Below are 20,988 nucleotides of genomic sequence, written 5' to 3' on the forward strand. Positions count from 1 at the left end.
CCGTGGGTGTTTACACCGGGTGAAAACAAATAATTTTATAATTATTTCAATTGGTATCTTTTCTTTATTTTTATTGAATTTTTCTCATTTAAGTTTATTGATTAATAAGTAATAAGTCAAATTTAACACTAATATGCATTAATATCGTGGCCAAATCGTAAAATTGATCACGTTATGATGATGTGTAGAGATGGGTTTCCACCCGGGTAAAAACCCACATGAGGGTAAAAACCCAATAAAAACCCGTTTCATTCCACCCGTGGGTGTTTACACCGGGTGAAAACAAATAATTTTATAATTATTTCAATTGGCATCTTTTCTTTATTTTTATTGAATTTTTCTCATTTAAGTTTATTGATTAATAAGTAATAAGTCAAATTTAACACTAATATGCATTTATATCGTGGCCAAATCGTAAAATTGATCACGTTATAATGATGTGACCAATTATTTTATAAAATGGTGTTATTTCAAGAATCGTTGAACCGATTTAGAAGAAATTTAGTAGGAACACAATAATTTGTGATCATGGCAAGGACATGGAGGGGGGGCGGGGAGGGGATGCCAAAGATGCCAAACTTTCTCTTTGATGACATTACGGTATAGATGACCCACGCTGAACTGTCCCACCAAACTCAATGACAGGGGGGCTCTACCATCGTTCAACTATATGGTTTCCAACATGGAAAAAATCGGAACCAGCGATCCGGTATTGACGGTGGCGCCCCACTGTCAATGTCATGCATAGGACAGTTCAGTATTTTGAAACTATATAAAGTTACAAATAACAACATCAACTACAAAGTACTTCTGCTTAAAAACTTGAAATCGAACCGCCCTTCCGCCACTGTAACGCATTGTAACGTTTTTCAAGACCTCCTCTCCCCCCAGACTGCATTACGTAACACTAGAACGCCCCCTTAGCAACAAATACCACTTCTCACTTTAAAAAAACGCTATTTTTGTTTTCACCCACCAGAATGGGTGATAATGGGTAAAAACCGGGTTTTTACCCAAATCACCCAGTTTTAACCCAATCGGGTGAAATGGGTTTTTACCCACTACCCATCTCTAGATGTGACCAATTATTGTATAAAATGGTGTTATTTCAAGAATCGTTGAACCGATTTAGAAGAAATTTAGTAGGAACACAATAATTTGTGATCATGGCAAAGACATGGAGGGGGGGAGGGGGGGATTCCAAAGATGCCAAACTCTCTCTTTGGTGATTGGTGACATTACGGTATAAAGTTACAAATAAAAACACCAACTACAAAGTACTTCTGCTTAAAAACTTGAAATCGAACCGCCCGCCCTTCCGCCGCTGTAACGCATTGTAACGTTTTTCAAGACCTCCTCTTCCCCCAGATTGCATTACGTAACACTAGAACGCCCCCTTAGCAACAAATACCACTTCTCACTTAAAAAAAAACGCTATTTTTGTTTTCACCCACCAGAATGGGTGATAATGGGTAAAAACCGGGTTTTTACCCAAATCACCCAGTTTTAACCCAATCGGGTGAAATGGGTTTTTACCCACTACCCATCTCTACATACAATACAATCGTGTTTTTTTTTTAATCAGTTAAGGTGGACATACACGATTATTATATCTAATCTTTCGGCAAAAGACAGTGATCGCACTGGATTAATAAGCATCTTTTTAGGATAACAAGAAAAAAACTAAGAACTTGCTTCAAGTTGAAGAAATGATTTTTTGTTTTTTTTTTCACTATAAAATCGGTTTTACGTATACCTACCGATTTAACTTCACAAAAGTAACAACCCTAGAACTGTCAGCTTGACTGAAGTCTGAAGGGAATTGATTCGTAAACGTAATCGTAAATCTCGAATGTGAATAAAATTAGAATGAAATAATAAATACACTGACCCTTAAAACAATAAAAATCAACATTAAATAGCAGGGATAAAAATAAAAGTGCTATAATATTTCCAAAGGTATCGATTTGGGTGTGTTTGGGAATTCAATGATAGTGACAGAATACAATAAAAATGTTCAAAAAATTAAAGGACAAACTCGCTGAAGAAGTGAAATCATCACCGCAAAGAATCCAACAGTTCGCACAAGCTGCACAGGTATTATTGATTTATTATTATCTTTTTTGTAGTTGTAGGTAATCTGTTCCCACATTTGGCTCTCAAACTCATCAGTCTGTCGGTGCTCATTGTGTCAATAGGTGAATATTATTTGACACAGTACCTGTTTAATTAAACAGTACAATTTAACAATACCAAGGGACTGCAATTTGATAAGTTTTTTGTGAAGATAATATTGTAAAGTTGCTTGCAAAAAGAAAGTATCTTTCTGGATTTGAAAAGCAATACTATCTCCTTAACCACTTCATATCTCAGGTAAAAGTTAAAAGAGTTTATGACACTTCCATTCGTTTTTGATAAATTGAATTAACTAGTTGTATGCCGAGATTCCAGAACAATGCAAAAGTTATTGTCTCGCACTGATCAGCACTCATGGCATACTTACAATGATTTAAATGTCAATTTTTGAAGTAACTTTGTGCATTAGTTTAGTCATTGCCAACCTGGAAGCTATTAGAAGCAAATAAATCATCTATGTTATACTAAAACTACTTTTATGTTTTAAGGCTGCCGTTACATCAGCATCAAGCAGCATATCCGACATTACAAATAGTGATTTGTTCTCTATTGGTGATAATGGTAAGTTTCACACTTAGTCAAATATAATATCAAGTTTTCCAAGCAAGACTGTAGACAGAAGAAGTATATTTTAAAGTCTGTAAACCCTTGAAAAAGTGGCTGACAATAGTGACCGAGTTTCTTGCGCTGCTACTTCTCAACACTGGCCCACTTATTGTCCTGAAGCAGTGGTAGGGTTAATAAAGCCTACTTGCATAAATAAATGACTTTTATGAGGTTTTTTTTTACCACTAGGTATCTCAGAAGTTACGAATTCCATGACCATTTCAGTATTAGCCTACAGTAATTATTGAATTATTTGTTTTCAGAGAATCAATCAAATCAAACACTTAGACCATCAACATCAACCAATCAAACAAATTCATTTCAAGAAGTTTCTCTTATGCAACCAGGTCAGAGTTCAGAATCTATGAACTTTGCAATGAATCATGAGGTAATAAAAAAAACTGAATAATTAATCCTTTTTAAACATCTTGTGTTTATGTTTTAAGCAGATTTTATGTAATCAAACTTATCTTGTTACAGGACAATCAAAGACAAAGAAGGCTATCTAATAGTTCTTTTACAAGTGATATCTCATTTCGCCTTCCAAGCTATGAAAGTCCTTCAATGTACCATCTGCAGGTAAATAATATGTTTTTGTAACTGTTCACTTTGATAATGCTACACTCTAATGATAATTACTTTTGGCTTGCTATCAATGTGCATGCATTAGTAATAAACCTTGCTGTACTGATGCTAAATATCTGTAGAATAGCTACTTCAACCAATGAAGAATGAAATTAAATCCTTGTAAGTAGCAACTCAGTAATGTATTTTTTAAACAATAATGTCTGGGTTGCTACTCGTGGGGAATCTATTTTGAGATGTAGAAACCAATTCGTATTGTTGTATTTTAGTCTGATATGGAAGTATCTGCCAGTGAAGCAGAAGAAAGAGGTTTCTCTACTGGTGCAGTAAGTCTGGATAGAGTAACTAAGGAACAACTGTATGCAGCATATAGGCGAACACAAGAAAGATACACGAAATACAGGACACAGTACGCTGATCTTGCTCGCCATTATAAACTGCTAGAAAGGGAAAATGCTAAAGCTAGGGTAAGTAAAATTTAAAAAATGCTGTCGTATGAACACTGCAATTATTTAAATTGAATCATTGCAAAAATTGTGGAATAATCAATTCAATAGTATCACATTCATTATCTTCTAATGTAATAAATATTAAATTAACAGAATGTTCGTACCCCAAAATTTTAAGATGATGACTGACATAATTTACCTTTATTTCAGAGTGTATTAGTAGAGACGCAAGACAAAGCTTTACGTAGAATATCAGAACTTAGAGAACAATGCTCACTAGAACAAAGTGCCAAGGTAAGAAGATTTTTGCTTATGATCTATTAAATAAACCCACCAAAAATGTCAATGCATCATTGTTATTTTTAATTTGCAGGCACATTTAGAGAAAGCTTTACGCGTCGACATCGAAGAAAGGAACATGAAAATAGAAGCGCTAAATACAAAAATTTCACTTCTACAAAATATTGGAGATAGTCACAATCAACCTGCAACGGTTCAAGAACCTGTAGTAGAAGCAAATAAAAAAGATCAAAATGATGTTCAATTGATCAATCTATCACCTGACACTGAAGATATAAAGCCATCAAATAATGAAGGCATGACCACTTGCGACGTGGGATCTGTCTCAAATAAAATTGAAAAAATGGAACAACTACTGAACAAGTACAAAGAGTCACTTAAGAGCAGCAAAGAAAAAAATTCGCAGTTGACTACAGAACTGAAAAAAATATCAACCGAACTTGAAAATCAAATAAAAGAGAATGAGAAGCTGAAGGCTATTGAACCTCAGTTAATTGAGAAACAACAACAAATTCAAGAACTTACTTTAACAAATGAAGAGCTTCACAATAAAGTAAACACATATGATTTTGCAAAAACAAAAGAACTATCTACACTAGAAATGGACCTTCTTAAATCAAAAGAAGAAATAGAACAACTGCAGGGTAAAATCGAAATATTCAGCAAAAGGGAAGAGGAATATGCAATTTCTTTAGCTGAAAACAAACTTAGTATTCACAAAGAACTTGAAAGTAAAGAAGCAGAAATAAAATCATTAAAAGATCATTTATCTGCTGCTAAAAAAGAACTCCAATCTCTCAACATAATAGTTAATGACTATAAAACTAGTATAGCAGCACTAGAAGAAGAACGCTCGAAATTAAACAATGAAGTTAATGAATCAAATTTGAATAAAGCTAAAATAACTGAAATGGAATCCCAAATTCTCGTACTTTCGCAAAAATGCCAATCTTTAGAACAAACAAAAGTGAAATCAGAGGAAGAAATAAAATGTCTGCAGTTACAAATGAAACAGGAAACTGCTGAAAAATTGGCTATGATTGACAGAAACAGTTATTTAGAGAATAGAAATTCATTACTTATTGAAGAAAATACTAAGAAAAGCTCACAGGTTAGCCACTTGGAAAAGGAAATTGTTTCACTAAAAAAAGAAAATGCTTCAAGTCTAGATGAAACAGCTCAGAAACAATTACTTGATGAAATAGAATTTTGGAAAGCTAAATTCAACAATTTGGAATCTGAAATTCAAGACGAAAGAGTGGAATTGGTAAAATTACAGTCGGAAATTGAGAAACTTTTAAGAAATCATGAATTGGTTCAATCACAAAATTCAGAGTTACATGATTTATTGGAGGAAATAAAAAAAGAAAACTCTGTTTTGCGTCAGAATGTATCCCAAAATGAAAAAACTATTACAAATTGGGGATCAATAGCTGCTAAAGTGAAAGAATTGCAAAACAGTATAAAACTTATATCTGATGAAACCAGATCGTTTAAAGCAGTCATTGCGGATGAAATTATATCTGAAATTAGTAAAAACGTAGCTTCGCTTGATGTATTCTCCAAGAACTATGAAATATTAAAGAATAACTTCGATAAACTTGAAAACGATCACAACTCATTACAGAAGGATGCAAAATCTACCACAGAAAAACTTTCGAATTGTCAAGAAGAATTGAATGCCGTCAAAGTTGAAAATCAAATTTTGACTTCTAAAATTCAATTAAATGCCAGTGAGAAATTGGAATTACAACAAGAATTACAAAATACTGTTGGTAAGTGTAATGTTGCCGCTGATGAATTGAATTCTGTCAAAAATGATAAACAAATCATGATACAAAAACTAGAGGAAGTTGAAAGTAAATGTCTACAACTACAAACAGCAATAGATCATGATAATAATCAATGTTTGGAAGCCCTAGAAAAGTTGAAAGTAATTCAAGATGAAAAACAAACATTAACTAAAAAACTCGATAAGATTGAAAAAGAAAACGTGATTTTAAATACAGAAGTAGAAAAACGCAAAGTAAGGCACAGGGACGATGTCTTACTTATCAATTTATTAAATTCAGAAAAAGAAGAATTGCTACAAGCTTTAGAAGAGAAACAAGGCTTTGTTGTAGATTTGGATGAAATGGTGACAGAGTTGAAGAAAGAAAACAGTTCACTGCAAAAGCAGTGCGAAAACATCGCTAACAATGTCAAAGATCTTGAGTTAGAATTAAATGAAGTACGGAAGTCACACGCCGATATGGAGCAAGAAAAAGATCGTTTAAGTTCTGTTATAGAGATATTAGAAAAGAAGGAACAAGCTAAAGAACTTATAAACAAAGACATACAAACCGAAATAAATATACAAACAAATACTAATAGTAGTTCTACTAATAAAGATAATGATGAAATTATGTCGTTATTAAATAATATTGATGAACTGAATATTAAAAATTCCAAATATGAAGAAGATATTACATCGTTGAAAGAAGCAAATACGCAGCTAACAAACAGAAACGCAGAAATAACAGAAGACAATTTGCAGAAAGTAAATGAAATTACATCCAAGTGCAACGAACTGCAAAATGACTATGACGCAATCAAAGAAGAAAACAGGCGACTTCAATCTGATGTAGAAGGACTTCAGTCATATTTAGCAAAAATATCGAAAGAAAATGGAGTTTTGAATGATAAATTGAGAGAATTGATTGCTTCTAGTGAAAATACCGCTCGAACTGACTATCAAGCCAGTGAACTATTAGAACTGCAAAACGAGGCTCTTGCAGACAAAGAAAAAATTGATGATTTAACAAGAGAAAACTCATTACTACTTGAAGAAAATCTTGAATTAAAAGATCAGTTACAGTCTCAGAACTATGCTGAGACCAAAAAGTCTACAAATAACAACGATACTGATACAGTCACAATTGAGAAGTATAATAGTTTACTGGGAACTAAACACAATCTTGAAGAGAAATTGATTACTCTAGAACAAATGAACCGATCAATAAATGGAAACATGCAACAAATACAAGGTAATAATGAAAAACTGAAACTGACTAATGAAAAACTTGAAAGAAGACTGGACGAAGCTCTTGTTAGCCTGAGACATTTACATTCTTTGCAAGAAAACACTGAACTAGAATATTTGAAAAATATTCTCTACGAATATCTCACTGGATCAGGAACACATTCCGTTACATTAGCGAAAGTTTTAGCAGCTGTCGTGAAATTCGATGATAAACAAACCCAACAAGTTCTTCAGAAGGAAAAAGAACGACAAGGAATTGTAAGTGTACTTCTTTTTTTATATTCTAGCCATTGTGAATATGTTGTCTGCGCAAACACTAGCAATTTTGTTACTTTGAAATTTTTTCGTGCGGCCAAGCAATCTCCAGACATACACTAACTGATGGAGCTGTCAACTGCTGCTCTCGCGCAGTTACTTTCCGCTCGCTTCTTTGATTTACGATCTAGACACGCGGCATCGTGTCAAGCCAAGTTCTAGCAAAGGAACTGGCTAGCTAGCGCCGAGTGTAATATCTCCTTTTCTACATTTATGTTTTTGGTGGGATACTAATTGCTGCAGCAGTTATCAATGGCAAGCAGTTGAATTTGACTGCACGAGCAGTCTGTTTCACGTAGTCTTGTGATCGCCGGCCAGCTCAAGCTGTCCATCTATGGTATACATACGGCATTGTTTAGTTGTCAGATTTTGTACATCATTAATTTGTTGTTTTTGTTTCAGTTACGACAACTCGGCTTGTTGTGATATCGATTGTAACAACATTGGAACATTCCTTTGGGAGCTCATAGCTGGTTATTTACAAGTTTTACAATCGATAGATAAGTCCATATTATTTACTAAGGTTCACTAATGATACAAAATTAATATTTAACAATGAAAATGAGGTATGTACATTTTAGGATTAATGTTAACACGTTGGCTGCCATGAGGAAGGAGCAATAATTTAGAGGTTTATAAGCTAGAAAATCATCGTGTTAGGGATGCCTTTATTGCTTGAATGTGGCGAACCGCTACATCACAGATTAAAGCATAGACAAATATTTGTTATTGTTGTAGGTATTAAGCTTAATTTATTTTTGGCAATGTTGTTTAATGTTGCATGATTCGTTATTTTACAAACGGCGTCGAATCTTTTTAAGGATAAATTAGGTATCCTAAATTATCTGTTTTATTTCAGTTATAAAACAGAGGAACATAGTTATCTTTTTACATAATTTCTTGCGCACGGGTTCCGTCCCCCTCGAATATGACGAATCATGCAATTTGCTGAAGGTTTGGATTATAATATCGACAGCATATTAAAATCACTGCCAAAATAACAGTTTGCTTGCTGAAGAAAATCATGTAGTCATAAAGTACACATTTTACACGTACACCCTAATTAGAAGCTCAATGCTCAATGATGTTAAAGGGTTTGTCATAGAATACATTCAACGACCGTTACCGTGATTTATTTTATCCTTTAGATTCCTTATCTACTATAAAAGGCAGGTAAAAAACTGAGACTGTTAAATTTAAATCAATATATTTGGTTAGTAATGAGAATTAAACAGCAAAATGCCTTAATTAAACCACCTGTTAGTAAATTATGACGCTCAGTCAGAAGCAACCAGGGCAAAAATAATTTAATATTAAAAAGGATTAATAGAATATGTATTCACCGAAGACTAAAGCGTAATGTATCTAATTGTAATGTATTGTATAGATTTTTGTAAATAATATAATTAAGTACTGTAATTTGTTATATTTTTGAGTAAAATAGGGATGTAGACATCACCAGTCAATTGAAGTAACTTATGAGCTGCTCTAAGGCCTCAGCCTCGAACTTAGCGGGTAGCGGGGCGGGAGCGGCGGCGGCGCTGGAGCGGGGTGGGCAACGCAGACCCGTTCTCGAAACAAGCGGGCAGCTCGCGCGGCGCTTTAGCGGCGAAGTGTTGTGTTCGGGGTTGTGTTGTCGAGATATTTGTTTTTATTCGCAAACGAAATGTCTGAACAACGGCGACAATTTTATTTCGATTCAAATTTATTCCTAACGCTCGATTTACTGTGGGCAAAAGAAGGAGTGCGCTGCCCGCTCGTTGCCCGCTCCCTCGCCGCTGCCCGCTCGTTGCCCGCTGCCGCCCCGCTCCCGCGCCGCTGTTTTCGAGAACCGGTCTATTTGATTTTACGCATAAGATCCTGCCGCTCCCACCCCGCCGCCGCCGCCGCCCCGCTGCCCGCTAAGTTCGAGGCTGAGGCCTTAGAGCGCTTTCACATTTAGGCGACTTTAACAGCGCGGCAAACGCGCGACAGATGCGCTGCCGATAATTTCGCGTTATATGACATCGGATGCCTGCCTTCACATTATAAAAACGCTGCTGTCGCGCTTCTCACGCCCTAATGTGAAAGCGGCCTAACACTATTTCTTCCTAAACTCTGATTTTTAATTCGACGGAATTTTGACATTTCAGAAGTGTTGCCAACATTGAAACATTCCCACTAAGGATGGAGAGCATTTTCACAAATTAAAAAATAATCCTTTCTTGAATTTAAGGTTTCACTTAAAAAACTAAGGCTTAAAAATGTACTGATCATTTCAAAATGGTTATTTAAATTTTTATTATCATATTTTAGAAGTTACAAAAAATATTGGGAAATTATTTTTCTATTACTGGACTCCCTGGCCAATAATCCATGGGTTACAAACCTTTTTTATGAAAATCCTTTTGTTAATAAAATCTTAGCTTCATAAAATAATCAATTTAACAAGATGCCAATTTTATAATCCAAGTTGATTATGATGACGATAATGATGATTGATGATCAATACATATTTTCGTTTATGTTAATATGTTGTTTTACTGTGTTAAAAACACGTTTTTTTCTATTTAATCTCTAAAATGTACATAATAATTAGTGTACATTGAATTCACGAAACAAACAATAGTTCATTCTTGTAAGTTGTAGTTGATGAAATTTCATTTCATATTATTTATTAATAATTCAAAGCAAAAAAGGCTTATTACATCTGAATTGTCAAAAAATGACAGCTGTCAGAATTCCGTCGAATTAAAAATCGGACTATAGATTTTGTACGGAATATTATATTACCTACACGGCGGAACTCACACTCCTAACGAATATCTAATCTTAAAAAGTTGTCTACATCCATATTATTTGCTAGTTAAATTTTATATTATTTGTTGGGAAAAAATATTAAAAGAGAAATAACAAGAGGGCCTATTATAACTGAGATAGTTTATAACAATTACAACTTTATTGCAACATCATCTATTCAAATGAGTGAATAAATGCTTTTAGTTGTAATAAAACAACTAAGCAGTAGTAATACATACAATATTCCAAATTGTTAACAACTGTGTGATTTTATTTATTAATTTTGCCAGTTTTGCGAGACACTTTTGAGAGATGAGTTAGAATTTTGCGTTTACCGCACATGTTCATGTTAATTTTTACCTTCTTTTAATCCTGTAACTCCATGATGTGTATCATTGATTGTGAAGTTGTCACATCAATTACATAATATATGTACTAGATTTGTTATGCCATATTATTTCCAATAAGAAAAGATATAGTCTTAGATTAATAAAACCTAGATGGATAGTCTTCATACAAACGCTTCGTCAAGAGTGAGGCAAAAATCTTATGTCATTAGTGTCAATTTTGTTGGGGAGTGTAGACAGTGAAGGCGATTTTCCCGAAAGTAGGGAAATTTTTAATACGTTTTTAATTGTTTTATAATTAACAAAAACAAAACGCATCATGTACTTACTTATTTATTGAATTCAAAGTACCTACCTAATAACAATAAGATAAATCGACTTAAAAGTCTCGATTTCATAAAAAAGGAAGTGTATTTTTACGGCGAACAATTGGGAAATAAATTTTCTTGTTACTGGTATCATTCCCGTATTTAATTTTTGAGAGCCAAATTCAAGCAAAATACGCGTCGAATTGTAGTACTTACTTATGAAATGTAACACTGGTCACTTTCTTTCGTTTTTCTGATGTATTTTAGACACCCTTTCACAGCACAAACCGTTTTAATTAATTAAAATAAGTCGGACGTGTTTACCAATTTTTCACTTTGACAGTTCATGTGACGTTTACGGGTGAGCCGTGCCGGCTCCCTAAAAACTGCCTCACCTTTCGTGCACTGACTATCTATCTAGGTTTTATTAATCTAAGGATATAGTAAGTAAACAGCTTTTGCTTTATCCAATGACAATTTTACTTATTTTAACAAACATGTTGATATGTGAACAGTAAAAGGGTTAAATATTCAGATTGTCATTGTAGTTTGGCAGACATGAAGAGATGTAGATGTACCTTTACAAACCTTGCAAAGTTTAAATTAAACCATCTCTCTATAAAATGCATTTTCACAAAAAAATCATTAAGAATGGAATGCCATCAAGAGCAACTGATGTTACACTTATCTTTATCTTTTCTCAATTAATGTTATAAACTTAAGATTTTTTATCATGGGTCTTGCTGTCCAATTTAAGGTGTAAGGAAAATTTAATTTATTTAGAAAATTGTATAAAATAAAATGATGTAGCAACATAATTTTTAAATAAAATATATTCCATATAATTAATATCTATTCTTTTCCTTCATTGTCACTGCTGATTGGATCATCATCACTAAAAAAGTCATCTAAATCATCTTCTAAAGCCATTTTGTCCATTTCTTGTATCATTTTTTCCAAGTGAGCAATACTGGTCTTCTGTTGGTCACTACCTTGTTTGTTCAAATATCTGAAAAAGTTATTTATGAATTTAAAAATTTTATATTATCATTTCTCATTTGGCACACATCATACAATAATAGTAAAGGCTAGTTAGTTAGGCTTTTAAATATGAAAGTTGAGTAGGAGCTTGATATCCATTTGCCTCTGGTAACTTAGAAGGCTGTGTTTCAACAGTGAAGACTAAAATTTAGTTCATTTAATGAACTGATGAATTGGTTGAGTAGATTTTTTTTATAATAAAGTGATTCTTTGTGACCCAACCATAAAAAAATATACATACCTCAGTATAGTCCTCCTTTTTCTTTCAGGTAAACCTTTTAACATACTTTGTATAGCTGTATTTTGTGATTCATCTACCTTTTCTTCGTCTGGACTCTGTAATAAATCAATCATAAATTTTAAAACTGCTACAAAATACTATTGTTAAGGTAATTTCGATTATCTATAAGAGATAAATGTGCTCTAGTATATTGCATTAGATTTTCAGTAACTTTTGTGATGTACAAAGTGTCCTAGTTTTGAGGAAGTTTCACATTTTGTGGTAACACCTTGATGAGCTATTGAAGGTACCTACTTATACTTCAAACATGACAAAATAAACTTACATCAGCTGGTTTGCAACATTTAGCACACACTTGTTTTTCAGTAGCACATTTACTGCATAACATGTGATATGCATGTTTTATAGTTTTTTGTTCACAGTTAACACATTTCCGTGGTGCTGTGAGTGGTTTATATTTTTTGTATTTGATTTTCCATTCAATGATATCTTTGCAGCGTTTACACACTCCAGTTATATCTAATGAATTTATAATTTTAGTCCTGTGGCTTGTATCATGCAAGTCATTTTTAAAAGCTGTTTTATTTTGGTATTTCTGTGGTCTTTGTCGTGTTGTGTTGCCTCGTGAAGTACTCATTTTTACATGAAACCTGAAATGGGTTAAATAAATCATGTTTTACATACACTAGCAGGGATCAGTCGGGACTACACAAATGCAAAATAAGCACCAGTTGACCACCCACTTGCTGCTAGCATTGGTAAATGTGATTTTTGTTTTGTGCACAAAAAGAATCACAAGTGGCTTGATTCTTTGATAGTAGATATTATTCACAGACCTAAGTAATGTTAACAACTTGCAGTTCAGCTGGACAATTGTAATAATGCGTATTTTTAGCTTAACCACTGAAATAAAAAATATAACATAACCTCACTCAATGATTGCGTGCGGCCATTCTGTATTTAGACCTGTGATTTAGACATACTCTCTAACATAGAGAAAAGTAATACATAGGAAGTTGTCACAGATATGGATTAGAGTAGATACAGCAAGTTGATCGTCAAAGCGTGCCATTCCGATATGTCCAAATGGACATACATGGTCGAGTGATGTTCATGTAATCCGATTACAACAATCGGTTACGATGATTTTACGAGGACAGTAGTACGACGAACACGGTAGAAAGAAGAAATTATTTACGGATTGAGAATTATAATTAACAGCACAAGTAACAAATAATTAATTAGAATAAAGTAGCAGTAGAAGAAGTATAAAGTAGCATTGTTTTTAATACATATCCTGCGATGTACTCTTAAGAGTTAAAACCATGGTCCCTGTATGTGGTGCACTCATACCGATCCCAAGGAACCGTACTTACTCATAACAATAAGACACACACTGATGCATGTATTCATGCACTTGACAAATTTATGTCTTGAAACGCTGGTAGGGTAAAAAAAATAACGAGATTTGACGATTTGAAGGAATTAATTTATTTTAAAAAGGTAAATAAAGATGTTTTTGGTTTTGTATTTAGCAAATTATCAGTTTTATCGGAATTAATTAATTTTCGAATCGAGTCACACGATATCATTCGATGACTTTGCAAATGCAGTACGATGATACGATTACTTTTACGTTGCGGCAATCACTAAAATTCGCTAAAATGACACTAATGACGTTTAAAAAGTGGCACGCTCGGCTTCATACAATTTTTGACACATGCTGCATCTATCCATATCTGTGGAAGTTGTCAACAATGTCAATTTTTTTTTTTAAGCAAGACAACATAAAGGCCTAGTTCCATTAGGTCGTCGGATCCAACTCTCGGTCAGAGTTCACATCTAGTGACTACGCGACTGTCTCGGTTAGAGCCCAATTTCCAGCGAGTCCATGATTTCCATACAAAAAGCTACTAGAATTACCGAATCTCGGTTGGGTCCGACCAAGAGACCTAATGGAAATAAGGCCAAAGTCAAATGACGGTCGTTCGTTCGTTAATCTCTATTTTGTTAATCTGTAATTTTGCTGTCAATTGATTGTCAGCTGGCTGTCATCCATCTGTTTTCTAAAATTCTAACCTCAAAAAGCCTGTTTTTAGCGATTTTTAACTTGTTTTAGTTTCATCACACAAATTGAATTGACTATTTATAGGTACATATACTTCTGTTCTGTGCTATAATTCATTCAAATTGAGAACATTTTACAATATTCTAAAGTTTCCAAACTTGGAAAAAGAATACAACCATACAACATACAACTGGAATTTTCGGATTTCCCTGCAAAGATCCAAGAAGATTTTGTGTACCTATTCGGTTTATTTACAGGTTTGATAAATTGCCATGACTATTTCAAATATGAGACTTTTACAAATTGCTGGGTGGGGTGGTGTAATAGTCAGCACTACTGGATTCTATTTGCAAAGTGTAATGGTGGATAGAGTTAGAGACTGTAATTTTTATAAAGACGCTTTGAAAAAGCTACGGACTCATCCAGGTGCAGTTCACTATCTCGGAGAGCCAATCAAGGATAAACGGTTTAAATTAACAGACCCTGAAAATAACTTTTGTGATGAACAAACAGCCAGATATCAAATTCCTGTATCAGGACCTAAAGATAGGGGAACTTATTATTTTTGGGCAGAAAGAAATGAAAATGAGTGGAATGTTACAAAAGCAGAATTAGAAATAAAGTCAAAACCAGATGCCAGATTGGTTATAGTGAAACAAAAATAGAATTGCATGCTTATAAAGTTCTCAGAACTACAGTGTGATGTTTTATCAGAGTAGTATATAGGTATATCATATTATATTAAAAACAATAAATGTTTTTAGTAACAGCCAATAGTGTTTAATATCCTAAAATGCCTGCTTACTAATCATATTTTATAATTTCAGAGTCATGTTTAAGTTTACTGGTACTTCTAAAGAAAAGTTTTTCTACCATAACACCTTACTATGTTTAGTAAAATCATTAGAAGGAAAAAATATAACACTAGATCTTAGAAATGATTCAACTATTTGTGGTCTTGTTACTGCAGTAGATGGGTGAGCTATTGAATGTTGATTATAAAAAAATATATTTATAAAAATGGCACCTATACTCTAGTCTTTATTTGAGTTACTTTAGTACCTATTTTTTCTTTACAGTTACATGAATATTTCTTTATCAAATGCTGTTTTTGTCGACCCTCAAGAAAATGAATATGCCTTTGAGACTTTATTTGTTCAAGCTCGTAATATTAGATATGTGCATATACCTGAGACTGTAAGTAATAATCACACAAGAATAGAAAAAATGTTATTGCTTGTTTTTGTTTACTAAAATGTTGTTTCCCTTTAGATGCCTATTATACCAACAATTAATAAAGAACTGAGTAAAACTAGAATGAAAGCTCCAGATAAGAAACCTATTGAAAAATCAAGAAAAGCAAAGAAGGCACTGCAACGTCATATGGAAACAGTTGCTTTATTAGAATAATAATTGGATAATAACTGGTTCATAATTGGATAGTGGTATTATACTTTTTAGTACTTACAATACTCTACAAAAGCAGAATTTGTATGTAATGTTAAACATGATTGTTAGAGCATTAAAACAATATATTATTTAAAAAGGGTTTTATTTGGTTTTCTTATCAAAGTATTTAATTTTATGTATCAAACTGAATTACAATTATATGATTGGATCTGTTTATGGAAAAAAAAGGAATGTTTTCATTGGTTTTGAACCATAATTATGTTATGTCAATAAAGCTCAAAATATGGTGGCAACAATTCAGCCACTATCAGTAAAGTGGTTAAGATCATCAGTAGAGTGGCAAGGCATTCTATTTTTAAACTAAGAAATAGTGAAAAGTTCTAAAAGGAGTTTGGGCTAATTTATCCTGCAAGCTTCTCTTGCATTTCCCCCTGTGATCATGTATCCGAAACTTATGGATTGAATGGATAACTCTAGTTAAGGTGGTATAGTGCAATGAAAAATAACATTTATGACAAGTATTTATTTATTAATAAAATATATGACAATAATAACACATCACATTGACTAAAAACAACAGCATACTAAATAATAAATAAATCTGGAAAATAGAAACATTATTTATTTATTACAAAACCAATCAATTGTGGATGGATTGAACAGGGTGCGATTCCGGATTTGTTACTATCTTAATCTCTAGTCTCGGGAGTGTCTCCATGAGGCGAACTGTGTGCGGCTGAGTATCCGTTGGCAAATTTTTCCTATTACGTAATCGGTGATATTGATCGCAAACTCAACGTCTAAAGTTAGCAGCGAACTGAAGCTGCCGCAAATTGGGGTACATTATTATATTACTCGCTTTATGGGCGGACTTTTAATAGCCGCCCACTGTTCGCCTAATGGGGACACGGCCTAAGTGACTCGGCGAAACTGATCGCCAGTATCGATCCCCATAAACCATCACAAATTTATATTCTTCATCCAAGTGAGATCCTGATAATGGTAACACATCTATATACGCTTAGCTGTAACTACTTAAGATAATACGACAAAACTGTTGCCATTATTTGAGATACAATTATGTTTATTATGAAAAATTTGAATAACTCTACATTGAGATTAAAATTAATGGGCATCTTCAGGTAATATTGATCTGAATATCATTATTACGTTAATTTGTAACATTTTAATATAATAATAAATGAGCAAACATTTCTAACTACCTGTGAATCAGAGTCAATCTTATTCTTTAGATATCAATGTTCCTGAGATTGCACTATGCACACAAATATTCAGTATAGACGCTTAGTTAAAATAATATGGTATAGTATTGTCACCATTTTTTTGGTACAAATTCGTCATAGATGTATATGCCAAAGCAACTAGACGCTATAAAATCTATTTATAACTATAGTACAACAAATCTAACATTAACACTACTTATTCTATGTATTAACTATAATCTTACAGGATAATTTTTAGGTCGGTATTGTGAAACAACACTCAAAACTAGGTTCAAACTCAAGCAAGATTCAAGCCTGTGGTCGAGTTTCATCTCTTTTTCACACACAGGCTTGAACCTATGCTTCTGTTTGAATCAAGTATTGAGAGTAGTTTCATAATACGGGCCTAAATGTACATACAATGGCACAAGGCATTTTCTGTCAAATTAATGAAGTTTACATAGAATTCAATTAAATGGTGCCATTCACCACCTCTCGATAAAGACACAATGAGATCCATACTAATGTGTTTCTCTTTGATAGTAGTAATGATTAATTTATTACAATAGTTTTTTCGAATTATCAGTGAGTAAACATTTTACGTTAATCTTCTCAGGGCAGGGTGGTTTGATCGATGGTGTCCGAAACTAAAAATGGAGCTAAGTTCTTTCTAACATTAATTTACAGATTTGGAGAACACACAGTAATTTTTTTGGAGAATTAGTTAAGTTTTATATACCCTTAGTAGTACACTATTATGCACAATTTATTCAAACGTGATCTAAATAAATCACCTATTTAAAAATAAGGGATTACGATAGGTACTATTGATATAAGGAATGATGTATCCAGCTTCCTTTTTAGTTAAATGTTATCTAAATATCCTTTTATTATTGTTTGCATTCATTGTATCACTTTTTCAGTGGCGGCAGTAGCATAAGTGCACAAAATATTAGTTGTCAATAATGCAGTTTGTGTCATATAGTTTCACTATTCTGCGTTTTTCGTGTTGGGGTCATATACAGTCTTAGAAGACTCTTGAAACTCAGCAGTCTGCATAGTTGATGAGTGCAAATTACTTTCCGACTTCTCTTTTTCCGGATCTCTTGCAGTTTCTTTATTTATCTCATTTTGTGTCGCTGCACGAGCGGTTGCAATTCGTGAAACTCCGTTATCCGTGTAGGACAAGTAGAACTTTGGCTTTAGAAAACCGAAACTGTTGGTTTTGACGTCCTGTTGATATGCCTCTTCTTTATTCAGCTGCTGGTTCCGATACTCGGAAGTATTAGAATAATCTTGTATGTAATTATTGATGGCTAGGTTCTTGAAGTTATAGTTGTCTTGTTTGCTTTGTTCTTGTGTGGTATCCATGCCTGGATTTGTTTTGAATGCGTCCAGATTGATGATGAAATTGGGTTGCGGTGAACAACGGTTGGGGCGTTCCGGAGTCGGCGGGCGAGCGACGTTAGTGCTTTGTGTTTGTACGATGACGACTTTCTTGAACTGCGTGTGCTTGCCGTCCCGTCGCGAGTTGCCACTGGGATGTTGGAACACAATCGCGTCTTTATCGAAACCGTCCGACTTTGATGCAGTAGTGGGCTGAGGGTCCGGTGCTTGACTACACAAGTAGTTCGACTGATTTATATTCGCGATTATGGACGTCGGACTAGGCGAAGATTGCATTACATTCGGTCTCTGAAGATTATGTGGATTCAATATAGCTGAAATGATAATAAAAAGTACCATCACTGCCATGTTAGAATATTTAAAAAATAACTAGGCGAATGTACTACTTCATCATCACATTTATATCATCTAATAACTTTTGTGCTCATTTAAACTAGGTAAATAATTGCAAACAATTAATAACTTAACAAAAATAGCTTGAAATTAAAAACAAAATATAAAAACACCTACAAATTTTTAAAAGTTTACACTTTTAACAAAAAACATTTTTATCGCATACAAGTAAAAAAGTATCCAATAATAAAAATAATATGACGACACCACTTTGGGCGCCAAGAAATTTTTGGCGCCCAACATGGATTACCAACAATAAGCAATTTCATTTCAGAGTATTTTTATACATTTCAACCATAAATTAAACACAGACTGCGATAAAAATGCAAAAGCGCTTCAAAACAAAGGCAGCGAAAGGATAAAACTACGCGGGATCTTAACGGCACTGGTCTGCAAACGTTCGAGGTCTTGCGCGCGCCGCTTGACGCCGCTGACGATTTGTAAGGCTATGGTACCTTGTGGTTTGTATTTAGCGAGTTGTGCGTAGACTTGCTTGACGCGCTCGATGTTGATCTGCGAGGCCTTGGCGTGGTCCACCATGGGCATGGGGTAGTCGCGGCCCACGATGCAGCGCGCCGACTGCTGCACCGACTCCGGCGCCACCCACGGCTCGTGGATGTAGCGCGTCGGCATGTTCTTCAGCGCGGGAATGTAGCGTCTGTGAACAATGGCCGCCATGTAAATGACATGTTAGATTCGTAAGAGCCGCGCTTTTTTATAAGTAATTAGTGTAAGTAGATACAGTGTACCTGCCTACAAAATAATTTATTCTACCACATTAGGTTATTGACCTGTAAAGATAGTATAAGTGTGGAAAATAAATAAATAAATGTTTTTAGCGAGCGCATAACTCAGTGCCTAAGGTATGGGAGCGGAACTCAGGCACTGTGTGAGTTAAGCGTAGACTAGATCTATAGTAATTTATATTGCACAAATTACTAACAGTCCAGTTAACCCCTCATAATAAGCTAAATAGGCTTGTGCTACACGTGGATTCATCACAATAGTTTAGCGACGCCGCGACGCGGCGGGATGCGAACCACCGTCACCGCTACTGTTTCTTCTAATAATTGCACCTAGTTGTGTCAAAACAGTATTTATATTCAACTGTGGGACGATATGTCAATATCGAGCTATCTATGGCAAATTATTTAAACTATCCCTATTCTAGTGACACAAAATTATTTTTGTTATTCTGTAATCTGCATGCCACAGTTTATTATTTAAGAGCCATTTCACAAAAATATTCCGCGCGAATTTAGGTAAAAGCTGTCAACGCAACGTCAAAAGAGTAAAAAGAACGCTGAAATGGACAAAAAATCTTGAGCCGTGACCGTATTAAGACTTGATTTAAGTTATTAATTTTAAGGTAGAATGAGGTATTCAAACTTGATAAATTAATTTAAATTTTTAATAGAGTTTATTAAGTCTTTTATATTTCGATTCATAATGAAACACGAATAGGTATAATATGTAAAATATATATTAAGTACAAAATAAAGACAGTCACATAGTGAAAAAAAAAATCTGCCCCCTTACAGCTCCATCATCGGACCCTGGATACGAATAATGAAACACGAATAGGTATAATATGTAAAATATATATTAAGTACAAAATAAAGACAGTCACATAGTGAAAAAAAAAATCTGCCCCCTTACAGCTCCATCATCGGACCCTGGATACGAACTATTCGTCAAGGCGAATCACACAAGCCCAAACTCCATAGGGTTCTATTGTTTTGTTACGGAGGTGGCCATTGCATCTCCTCCAGATCCATTATCAGACAGAGCTAAGAAATAAATAAATAAATATTATTATAAGTAAACAAATAACTAAATTAATTCATCTTACTATCTTACTTCTTACTAGTCTTACTAATATTATAAATACGAAAGTTTGTGTGGATGTCTGGGTGTTTGTTACACTTTCACGCAAAAACTACTGAACAGATTTTGATGAAACTTTACAGTACAGTACAGCAGTACTAGGCAGTCTGTGTTCAACTATCACTTGGGTCGGACGTTCCTATCGCAAGACCTTTGGTTCACTCAGTTCCGATACGACTCTAGTGCTGTGTGTAATCATTTTCGTGAATACACTGAGTTTATTAATTTCTACGAGTGGATTTCATTTTGACTGAGACCTACGCCATGAACCCTGAACCAGAAGACCCTGTCGTCAGCGACAGCGACGCTCATCCATCCCTGGCGTCGACCAGAATAACAATGTATAGGCTATAATTTATGACGATCTGTGACAAACTAAATTTCAAGCGGGTGAAGCCGCGGGCAGTACTACATATTTCATACTAGCTTTTTGCCCGCGACTTCTTCTGCGATGAAGTGGAAAATGGTTCTA

The 20,988-nt window shown here is 34.2% G+C and overlaps 4 protein-coding genes across 9 annotated transcripts in view; 2 read left to right on the forward strand and 2 right to left on the reverse strand.

The window, feature by feature from the left end:
* The first annotated feature begins 1,824 nt into the window (after positions 1 to 1,824).
* On the forward strand, positions 1,825 to 9,322 carry LOC135082262 (golgin subfamily A member 4-like). Its single transcript, XM_063977038.1, has 8 exons — positions 1,825 to 2,097; positions 2,625 to 2,697; positions 3,006 to 3,130; positions 3,223 to 3,321; positions 3,597 to 3,794; positions 3,987 to 4,070; positions 4,150 to 7,356; positions 7,816 to 9,322. The coding sequence occupies exons 1-8, from the start codon at positions 2,014 to 2,016 to the stop codon at positions 7,837 to 7,839; spliced, it is 3,894 nt and encodes a 1,297-aa protein (XP_063833108.1). The 5' UTR covers positions 1,825 to 2,013; the 3' UTR covers positions 7,840 to 9,322.
* Positions 9,323 to 11,661: 2,339 nt separating this feature from the next.
* On the reverse strand, positions 11,662 to 13,093 carry LOC135082269 (uncharacterized protein C9orf85 homolog). Of its 5 annotated transcripts, none has more exons than XM_063977057.1 (4): positions 13,056 to 13,093; positions 12,454 to 12,778; positions 12,129 to 12,223; positions 11,662 to 11,855 (listed from the first exon to the last, which is right to left on the reverse strand). In XM_063977057.1, exons 2-4 carry the CDS (start codon positions 12,763 to 12,765, stop codon positions 11,699 to 11,701), a joined length of 564 nt encoding a protein of 187 aa, XP_063833127.1. In that variant the 5' UTR covers positions 12,766 to 12,778; positions 13,056 to 13,093; the 3' UTR covers positions 11,662 to 11,698. The 5 variants fall into 5 exon arrangements, with proteins under 5 accessions (XP_063833127.1, XP_063833150.1, XP_063833119.1 ...); XM_063977080.1 differs by having other exon boundaries at positions 13,061 to 13,080; XM_063977049.1 differs by having other exon boundaries at positions 12,965 to 13,080.
* Positions 13,094 to 15,027: 1,934 nt separating this feature from the next.
* LOC135078551 (U7 snRNA-associated Sm-like protein LSm10) lies at positions 15,028 to 15,606 on the forward strand. The gene is made up of 3 exons (XM_063973089.1): positions 15,028 to 15,173; positions 15,276 to 15,393; positions 15,469 to 15,606. The coding sequence occupies exons 1-3, from the start codon at positions 15,028 to 15,030 to the stop codon at positions 15,604 to 15,606; spliced, it is 402 nt and encodes a 133-aa protein (XP_063829159.1).
* A 508-nt stretch (positions 15,607 to 16,114) lies between these two features.
* LOC135082303 (cryptochrome-1-like) overlaps positions 16,115 to 20,988 on the reverse strand; it is a 30,086-nt gene continuing 25,212 nt past the window's right edge. For both annotated transcript variants that reach the window (XM_063977101.1, XM_063977093.1), the window contains exons 9-10: positions 19,085 to 19,287; positions 16,115 to 18,550 (exon numbers count right to left, since the gene is read on the reverse strand). In XM_063977101.1, coding sequence (XP_063833171.1) covers positions 17,820 to 18,550; positions 19,085 to 19,287 — 934 coding nt within the window. In that variant the 3' untranslated portion in view covers positions 16,115 to 17,819. The remainder of the gene's footprint in view (positions 18,551 to 19,084; positions 19,288 to 20,988) is intronic.

The sequence above is a fragment of the Ostrinia nubilalis genome, chromosome 2, assembly GCF_963855985.1.
Source record: "Ostrinia nubilalis chromosome 2, ilOstNubi1.1, whole genome shotgun sequence".
In the NCBI taxonomy this organism is placed as follows: Eukaryota; Metazoa; Arthropoda; class Insecta; order Lepidoptera; family Crambidae; genus Ostrinia; species Ostrinia nubilalis.